The following is a 10,684-nucleotide window of genomic DNA, read 5'->3' as shown; positions in this document are numbered from 1 at the left end:
TTTAGGCATGGAATATAAATTGAGAGACTTCCTCACTACATATGACCTAGACTCCCAAAGGAAAACAAATTAAAAATATAAGACCTTGAAAAAAATGGTGAAGAGTTCTCCTAGACAAAGAAAAGGAGTGGAGATTGAAAAGCAAAGGCCCTTTGGCTACAAGCTCAATATGATAACACAAGCTCAATAGAATTGCAAAACACAGGAAAGTTATTAAAACAGTTTGGGAAATCATCAAAGAAGACAAGCCCAAAGCTACATCTTTTGAAGACATTGCAAAGGAGGTATGTAGGTATTTTAAGGGATCTTCCATCAAGATCACAAAGATAACATTGACAAAATCCTACGAGCAACAAGATTCTTCCCCAATTTTATAAATCAGGAAGGGGATGATTCTTCTTCCCCAGTTTTATAAATCAAGAAGGGAATGATTCTCTAATGGATGAAATTACCAAACTTGAATCAAAAAGAGTCCTATGTAGTTTCCAAAAAGGAAAAAAATTGGGTTCAAATAACCTCGCCATTGAATTTTATCGAGATGATTTGTTTTCATTAGCGACCTTCTAAGGGTCATTCAATTTTCTAGGACCTCTGGAAAACTCATGGCCCCTTTTAACTCCACTTTCATTGCCCTCATCCCAAAGGCAAACAAACCCAACTTCCTTTGACTTCTTTAGTCCTCTTTCCCTTTGCAACTCCACCTATAAGATTATCTCAAAAAATATTGGCCATCATCTAAAACCCATTTCTTTCTGAGCATATTTCGCCTGCATAATGTAGGTTTCCATATGGTCATCAAATTCATGAAGAAATAAGACTAGCCCAAGAGGGTTTGCACACTATTCACACAAAGCAACAAGCAGTAATCTATAAATTGGACATGTCAAAAGCTTATGACAAGGTTAACTAGCTCCATCTCAGACTCCGACTACTCACTCCTTTGTCTCTTGGGGGTAACTTAATTGCATTAGGTCCTCCTCTCTAGCCCTATTTAGTCAATAGGGCTACCTCCCCCTTTTTTCAATCCTGGAAAAGGGCTTCATCAAGGATGTCCATTGTCGCCCCGTCTCTTCTTTCTCATTGCATAAGGTCTCAATAATCACAAATGCAAAGAACAAAACTCTTTTCAAAGGTATCTCCATTAGTCAGCATTACTCCATATCTCATCTACTTTTTGTGATCTGAATCGGATCACTCTATAGATTTTCATCCATCTTGATGCTTTTAGAGTGGAAAATGTGGGGGAATCAGTTGATCGGACCACTCTTACCAGCAAGTCCCAGCTAGGAAAATTTGGGTTTGCAACCTTCCGGAAGCAGTTTGAGGCATCAAACTACACTTCTTGGGTGGTAAAAGTTTGTCGCTTAAGCACAAAACCCATAATGTTATTTTTAACACAGAGAATTTTCCAAAGATGCAAAAAATGTCTCAATCGGAGTCTGTAAGCAAAAGTTATGCCATCTGAATGTTGACCTTCATGTTTTAACCATCGTGATTCAAGAAAATGCCATGTTAGCCCCCATTATTCATGGAAAATGGGCTAACCACATGATTATGATGAAGAAGACTCTAAAAGAGTCAATATTGTAACTCTAGTTAAGAGTTGGAAGAGTATAACTTAACTACTAATAGGCTATCCAGTTGTGTTTTAATCGGTCCACTAGAAGGAAAAGGGGTTCCATGCTATTCGAGTGCACTTTGTTCCATAGACGAGTAGGGTATACAAGAGTGAAAAATGTGATAGCAAACAAATAGGGTTTGTGCCCTATAATAGCCCACAGACCACACTTCCTTGTACTTGCATCCATTTCCCATTTAGAGAGAGTGCAGAGTAGCCTCACATTCCAGCTTGGTTTTCTCCCGAAAAGGTTTCACGAGTTATATCTTGTGTCAATTGTGGTTTGTGAGTTTATGTTGTTGTTCTATATTTTTTGCATATTTTATCTATTGCATGCTTAAGCATAACATAGTAATTAATGAATCCAAAAATCTAAGGAGAAATTAACCTTAATAATAGGGATTTCAAATTTTAAGAATAATTTTATCAAATCTGTTGCGACAAATTGTCCAACGGAATATCCATAACAGTTTACGGATCATTTTGTGGACAAAATCAAGGTCCCTTTTGTCTAAAGATCACTCTCCATACCGCACCTTTGCCAAAGTCCCTGGTTTCCAGACAAAAAATTGCTCTAGCTACTCCACCATCTAAAAGATTGAAATACAAACAGATTTCTATTTAGAAAACATGCAAATTTTTCACTCCCTTTAAACATTGGCCTAACCCTCCAACAGTTTTGTTGTACTCTTTGCCCTCAAACTTCCTATACAATTTGCTATTCATCAAAAAAGGATAAACTCTACATATTTATGGGGACTCTCGGGTGGTAATAAAATGGATGCAAAACACAGCTAGTTTGAAACATTATTCACTTTTGCCATATTATCAATTTTTACAAAGAATCCCTTTTTTTAACATAACACTTTTGATCATATATACAGGTCAAGAAACATGCAACTCACTCTCAAAAGCTTGTTTGGAATTCCACAAAGGGCCATGGAAAATCATTGAAGGCCAACAAATAGAATTTTTTCTTGACCCTTGGATTTAATTTTTTTCCCATTTACCAGTGTTACATGGATCTTCGATCAATCGCAATTAATCGCGAGTCAAAATCTACTCGCCCCCCAAACAATCCAATCCTCCTCTGGGTGAGTCAAACTCGCGTTGAATGAGTTTGACTCATGGTCAACGAGAGTTTGACTCATGGCTCACCGATTAATTCCAATTCAAGGGATTGATGTGATTTTCGGTGCTTGACTCGGTAAGCACGAGTTTTATATTTTAGGGTTGTTGCATTGTTAAAAATTAAACGTCAGTCTGTCCATAACTCACTTCTCACTGCTCAAGCCTGCAACTCATACACTAAGAAGGTAATACCGTAATAGAGGCGTGAACCGTGGTTTCAATTTCATTTTACTCTATGTAATAGAAGCATAATCACTAGTGTAATATAGGCATAGTGTGCAACCGCACGTGCTCCAGCATTGGCTTCAACGTGTGCTCTGCCAGAGATTTCTCATTTCATTAGCAAACCACTATCGTGATTCGTATCATTTCAGCAGCAATCAAGGTTGGAACTTCGATCTGAACCCAAACACCCAAACCATTGTTGAGAGGTGGTGGCAGTTTGAAGATTTGCTTGCTATGAATCAATTTGTTGTTTGTGGCTAAAATAGTAGGTTTGTTTACCTACTATTTTCTTTTTGAGCCCAAGGTGATGATGGATTACAATACTTTTCACATTAGCTCTTTGAATGTTGTTTTATGACTACATATTTTACATACTTAGCAATGATACATCTCTCACACATAAATCACCATAGGTGATATATTCATAGCCACTCTAAGTTGGTTAGGTCGGGTTAGCTACCTATCCCATAACTACAACTTGTAACATCATAATGGTCACATAGTAAAACATAGTGATGTGCCCCTATATCTCTTTAGGGAAAATGGTTTCTTCTCATGAACCTGAGGTTTGTAAAAGAGGTCCACTAATAATGAGTCTCCAAGCAAAACAAATTCTACTTATGAAATAAAGTCTGCTAAGATGTCATCCCTCGTCTCTAGAGCTTTTGGGTATGTTTCTTCTGCCATTTGCAGTCAATGGAATATATCCTCACGGTTATTCTCACATATTTTTGTCGCTAATGCATTCTTGGCACTTACAAAACCATTTATTACACAGTCATTTCAAAGTTTATTTCTACAAACATATACAACATATATGACATTTTTTATTTTTATTTTTTATCTTTAGAGTAGCCAAATTAAACATAAGCCACAAGTTAAACACGAGTCCAAAACAACAACAATGTCGAGGGAGAAGGGACTTTGCTTGGCTACTCCTTTATAAATTTTGCAAGATACTCGACCATTATATAGGTCTCTACAACAAGGTTGACCAAGATGTCAAACACTAAACAATCTCAACCCTTGATATGTTGAGTCAACATAACGCCAAGAAAGCAAAGCAAATGGTAGAAATAGGAACTCGTGGAGTTGGCCATCCTCTATTGAATCCTCAATGTCAGGCCTAAGTTTTCCACACATGCCTCAAAGTCCAAGTCAAACTCAAGGCCAAATGAATCCTCTTGCAATCAACACTAGAGGTGGAAACAACACTAGAGGTGGAAACATACACACTTTTTTTGCTCCCCGCACAAAACCTGGTTCGCAACCTTAATTCGCATCTTGCCTTGGATAATTCGCATCTTGCCTTGGATGCCACTGGTTAGGAAAAAATGTCCATAGTCAAGCAAGGGAAGACCATTGCTAATTTTTGTTACTATTCTAACATACCTTTCCATTGTGCCAGAAGTCCTTATTCGCAAGCTATGATTGATGCAGTTGTTATTGCAGGTCCAGGATAAAGCCCCTTCATCAAAGAGCCTTAGGATAGATTTGCCATCAGAGAGCCCTAATACAAATTTGTCATTAAAGAGTGTTGAAGATGTCATGCTTGTGTTATCTGAGTTTCGTTCATCATAGGTAGAAATAGGGTGAACCATCATGAGTGATGGATGGATAGATCAGAGGAATAAAACTTTAATAAATTTCCTTGTATCTTGTCTAGCAAGCACCCCATTGTACGCTGGTCAATTTTTTTTTATTAGGCACCCCATTATTTTCTAGACATCTTGTGCTACCCATTGCATAGATTTAATGCTTGAGGACATTGGTGAACTTCATTGGATACATGAGGTTGTGGGTAAGGCAAAATCCATAACCAAATACCTATACAAGCAGACCGTTGTCCTAAACACCATGAGAAAATACACTGAAGGTAAAGAAATTGTGCGACCTACAGTGACCAAATTTGCAACAAATTTCGTATCATTGCAATCTTTGGTTGAGCAAAAGATATATCTAGAGAGGATGTTCCTAGGACATGAGTGGATGGCATCTAAACATCCCAAGGACCTTGAAGGCATTGACATTGTTGCACTTGTATTTAATGATGGTTTCTGGAAAGATGTCAAAGAGATTATAGATGTGACGAAGTCCCTTATCAGAGCTTTCAGGTACTTCAAATCTTTTAACTTTTTCATTTTTAAAATTTCATTTCAAGCTTCATTTATTTTTCAAAGTTTCATATTTCATATTTCATTGAATTTGAAAGCTTGAACTTTCAGGATGGTTGAGGGTGACAAACCCGCTATGGTTTACATTTATGAGGCGATGGATCTCGCCAAGGAGGCCATCAAAAGAAGATAATAGGAATGAGAAGGCCAAGTATACATATCTTAGGGATATTATTGATGCATGTTGGGATAGGTAATTGCATGCACCCTTACATGTTGATGGGTACTTCTTAAACCCACAATATTTTTATGATAAGAGCAAATTTAATGACGATGGGGAGGTTGAAAGGACTTATGACATGCATTGAAAGGTTCTTCCCTGATCCAATAGTTCAAAGTCGTGTCTTTGTCCAACTACAAGATTATAAAACGCTAGCCAAATAATTTGTCTATACCAATGTTATACAAGAAAGGACTAAGATGTTGCCCAATAGCCTAAGGCTTGAAGGCTTCATCAATTCATTAAATTTGTTTAAACTTTATTTTGTATGTTAAATGATTTATTAAAATTCGTTATCTTTTTAGTATTTAATATTTACTATTTATCATCTTTGATCTATACTTAGTACTTAATACTCACGAACCCTTGCCACTTGCTAGGTCTTTGGTGGCAAAACTTTGGTAGTGACACACCAACGTTGAAGAGATTTGACAGGTTTGGATCATTCACCAATTGACCTTGAAGAGACAGATCTGAAAACTACAAATGCAGAAGATTGGATCCAATTAAAGGAGGCTCCTCTTTTAAGCCTAGTCAGGACTCGGTACTTTGGATCATGTTTGGACTCATAACATATAAGAGATACTTATTCATTCATGATATTTTGGACATCTATTGATATTATGCATTGTTTGGACATAGCTTTATTGAATATCAATGAAAAATGTTTTCTTTAATTCAATATATGTGTATATCTTTATTTATTAAATTCACCGATTTTTTCCCGATCCGATTAAAACTTCACTCTTTTGTCTCACCTATTTATTGTCAATTCAGAATCTGGTAGCATTGCAATTTACAGATCATACAAATGGTATTATCAGATTTTTCCTTTTTCGCGAGTAATGGGAAGCACACAGTGCTATAACAGATGAACTTTTTTTGTAAAATCACCTAGAGGCAGATATGAGACATCTTCAGAATAATTACAGTTTTTTTCAGCAATGAAATGGAAGCAGAAATACTCAAGTTTTGAGGAGGCATACAGCGACAGGAATACCCCTGAGCATATGCAAATGTAAATTTTGTTTCTATAAAAGTAAAAATTTGTAGAAATTTTTTCTTTGGTTTAAAAAAGTAGGAATCTAGACTTTATTTGAAATATTCAAAGAATGCTCAGAGCTCGATGCTATTCAAAACCAAACAAAATGGATTTTCATCCAACCAATAGAGTAAAAATCTAAATCCCTTTGCATTTCATGAAAATACTAGGATTTTCACACATCAAAAATATATTTCTCCACGTGTCATTTTAGCTCACTGTGCAGGCCAGTTGTCCAGAATATTGATGACATTCTGCTGCTAACAAAACCCAAAAAACAAGTACCTGCAGCCAACCTGAACCACAACAGAAGCAATGCTACAACATATATAAGATGGCAAAGATCACTCACTTTCCAGCAACATTATTGCCAAAAATTAAGAACATCCAGCCAGAGGGATAAATATGCATACCTTGTTGCAGTTCAGTATTCCTCTTCAGGTAAACATATCGCAGAAACGATTTCAATGTATTGATTAGCTTTAATATAATATAATTCAAGGGCAGTAGTAAGCTAAGTCACATTGAAATAGCCCAATAAACGAAGTATTTTAGAGCAAAGAAACAAATCCTACATGCATGTGAAGCATTCGCTCACCACTTTCTTTGCATCACATATGTTTCCCTCTCTTACTTCTACTCTTATATTTTTACCTTTCAAACATTTATTTGGCACATGTCAGAGACATTTGGCCCACCATCTCTTTCTACAAAAAAGATTTCCATTCCCTTATAAACAACTTTATTTGCCAATGAAACCTCCCACGCTAGAATTCTTTCATTACTTTACCTACAAAAAGCCTAGCCATATCACATGCCTATAACGAACGCCCTTCATGAATATAACTATCTTGTAACGATAAATTACTGAACTAAATAGAATAAGCCGCCTCCTAAAAGTTCAGCCATTCTCCTTTGATAAGTTGACCATTTTCAAGTATGGATTAAATCTAGATGAACCCAAGAACTAAATAACAAAATATTATAATAAATGAATCTCAAAAGAAACGATGATATGTATATAATAAAATTAAACAAAACAGAAATCCCGTAAGAAAGTTCATCCTAAAAAACAAAGATAATACCCAGAAGGTACAGAGATTCAGCATATACAACCAAAACTGCAACAAGCAGTATTTGGCGAAGAAAAATAGCTGTAATTGCAGGAAAATCTACATACGAAATAAAATTAAACAGATTAATATTCATTATGTCAACAAAATTTAATATACGTACAAAGAAGGAAAAGTAGAAAATGAATTGCAAAAAAGTCCAAGATTTTTTTTAATGAAGATAAACGAGTTAAACATTGGATAGCACAAATCGCTACCAAAACAGGAACCAGTCTTCAGGCAAAACTGAAAGCAGCTTATTCCATTGCTGAGCTTCATTCATACTGCCTCAGTCAATATCCTCGAGGTTTTTGAAATTCACTGGTAACCACAGCATCACAACAAGAAATGGAAACCAACCTTGTAAACACTGCCTTAGCCCGAAGGCAGGCAGCCTCCCCCCTCAAGGGAACTGGCTTGAAAATTTTAAACCTTGGTGATTACTTGGTACGTGAATTACTTTTCATTTTTTTTTCAAGTTGTGCATACGCATCTTGCTTACCTGCTTGCCTCAACGCGTTCTTCAACTTTGTCATAGTTTCAACAGGTAATTGCACTCCTCTGGTAATTGCCTCCGTAGAATACTTTATTGCTTCTAATACTCTTCCTAGGTCACAAAACCAATCAATAAATATAGCAGCACAATCTGATTTTGGGAAAATGGCCTTCTGTATCATGTGTTTCCACATCGTTACAGCCATCTCTGGATCATCTTCTTCAAGATACATTTTTATTGCCATAACATAATTGGCATAGAGAGGACAAAATTCATTTTTAGTCATTTCTCGAAAAATGCTTGATGCCGCCTCCACCTTGCGGGCAGTGATAAGACCTTCAAAAATGGTATTGTAAGTCTTAAAATCAGGAAATACGCCATTAAAAGTCATCTCATCCAAGAGACGGTAAACAAAATCTACCCGGATCGGGATTGCACTGCAAAACACGCCAATCATTGTATTATAAGTGGGCAAATCAGGGACGATACCACTTTGCATCAGCAACTCCCAAAGGACATAAGCATCCTTCGTGTTCTTACGCTGGTAAAGGATTTGCAGTGTATTTCGGAAGAAGGCCAGATCGGGAAAACACTTCCTATTGCTCATCGCGGCCAGAAACTTCAATGCCTCTTCAACTTGAGAGCCATTGACCAGAGTGCTCAAGAAGGCCTTATAAGCCAACGTGTTGTTCGGCAGCCATCCGATGCGGCTGACCATTTCTCCAAACGTAATTCTAGCATTACCCACATCACCTACCATCTCCCATCCCTCCAGCAGCAACGCATACGTGTCGGCATCCGGGGAGATCCTCGCCTTCGTTCTATCGAGGAATTCCAGCGCTGTTTTCGCCTGCTTGTACCTGCACAACGCACTGAGAAGACAATTTAGTGCCACAATGTCCTGCCGGAATCCATACTGCTCCATCACCTCGAACGTCATCCACGCCTCCTGAACCTTACCGGCCTGCACATAATTCCCAAACACAGAGGAGAATGTTTCCATGGACAGGATCCCCTCGTTCTTCATTACCTTGAGCCAATCCCACATCGCGTCAAACAGTTTCTCTTTGCCGAGCAAATCCACAAGCAAATTAAACGCGAGGGGGCTGTGCTTCCTGTCAAGCTTCAAGCCGGTCCAACAGAAAAACTTTATGACATCCATACCGGCCCCATAGGACAATTTGAGCACATCCTCCACAAACTGGACTGAAACCCTAGGCCGCAACTCGTGCAATGCATTTTCAACGCCCATCCGGGGCGGATTCTTCAGAATGTTGCTCACAACCATTTCAGTCGGCATCGTTCGGGGATACTGTGAGGGGTCCAAACCGGGCTCTTTGGCGGCTCGAGGCGGCGGTGGCGAGTGCAACGGGGGCGCCATGGAAGGGGGAGCCATGGAATTCCATAAGGATGAATAAAAAGATGTAAGATCGAGGTTATTGTGCCATGGAGCTTCCATTTTATATGAAATATTAGGATTATTGTGCAATGGAGCTACCATTTGAGACGAAGGATTAGGATTATTGTGCAATGAAGCTTCCAGTGTAGACGAAGGATTAGGATTATTGTGCAATGAAGCTTCCAGTGTAGACGAAGGATTAGGGTTATTGTGCACTGAAGCTTCCAGATTAGATGAAGGATTAGGGTTAGTGTTCAATGAATCTTCCCCTTTATGTTTCTTGTGCTGTTTCTTGTTCTTTTTGTTACCTATTATTACGGTCACTTCACGCTTTCTGTTTTTATTTCCTCCCTTCTTGCCCATGGCGGCTGTTGCTGATAAGAGATCAACTTCAATGCAAACAGAATATTGGGTTACAAGAGTTTCCGTACCTGCTTCAGACGAAATTCTGCGTTCTGGGTTTCGAACCCCAGACGCCCGTGCTCAGGGTTCCTACCTCATGAGGCTTGGCCAGTGCTTCGAGAGTCCATACCGATGCCTTACAATGAAGATATTCTATGCAAATGTGTCTCACGAAGCCGTCTTATACAGTCCACAGTGACTTCAGTTCAAACCACCGGAAAGGAAAAATTGAATTCTCAGGCCACCCATATCGTCGCTGTATACCAAATGGACGTTACCTTGGTGTTATTAAGTAGGGTTCACACCTTGGGGGCAGACTATGACGTGGACATCGAAATGATCCCAAAAGCACATTGTTAGTGTCGGCCTTCCAATGGTTTACAACTCAATGTTGTGGAGAACGAGGCTGTTTTTTTAGGCAAAAAAGTTTTGGAAATTCGGATCATATTTTGAAAAATCTGGGAATTTTTTTTAATATAAGTAAATAAATTTCATAATTTTAGGTGTTTTATAAGTTTTTGATGGTGCTGAATCTATTTCCACCATAAAAAACATGATTCAAACACGATTTCTATAAGATATTTTGAAATTTTTTTACATGGATTTTGGCCATTTTTTGTGGTCCGAGCAATTCCTCTATCTCCATAGACAACTTCAATTGCTAGTATTTACAACTCAATGTTGTGGAGATTGCTAATATTTTTGAGGTGGGTTGTCCACTAGGACGTGGGCTTTAAATATCTCAGCTTTCATATAAAACCTAACACATATGGAATTAAAGACTAGTGTTGGTTGATAGACAAATTTGAACCCACACTTACAATTTGGACATATAGATAGTTAACTCTTGGGGTAGATTGGTTCT

At 38.0% G+C, this 10,684-nt stretch overlaps 1 protein-coding gene across 1 annotated transcript; it reads right to left on the bottom strand.

Moving 5' to 3' along the window:
* Nucleotides 1-7,594: 7,594 nt before the first annotated feature.
* Nucleotides 7,595-10,103, bottom strand: LOC149195986 (pentatricopeptide repeat-containing protein At3g61360-like). Its single transcript, XM_089405451.1, has one exon. The coding sequence runs from the start codon at nt 9,778-9,780 to the stop codon at nt 7,963-7,965; it is 1,818 nt and encodes a 605-aa protein (XP_089261577.1). The 5' UTR covers nt 9,781-10,103; the 3' UTR covers nt 7,595-7,962.
* Between the last annotated feature and the right edge of the window lie 581 nt (nt 10,104-10,684).

This window comes from Pinus tabuliformis, chromosome 2_2 (assembly GCF_031772625.1).
Source record: "Pinus tabuliformis cultivar Carrire ecotype Pingquan chromosome 2_2, CPIR1, whole genome shotgun sequence".
NCBI classification, from domain to species: Eukaryota; Viridiplantae; Streptophyta; class Pinopsida; order Pinales; family Pinaceae; genus Pinus; species Pinus tabuliformis.
The sequence above is the reverse complement of the archived record's forward strand: the minus strand, read 5'-3'. Positions and strand labels throughout refer to the sequence as shown.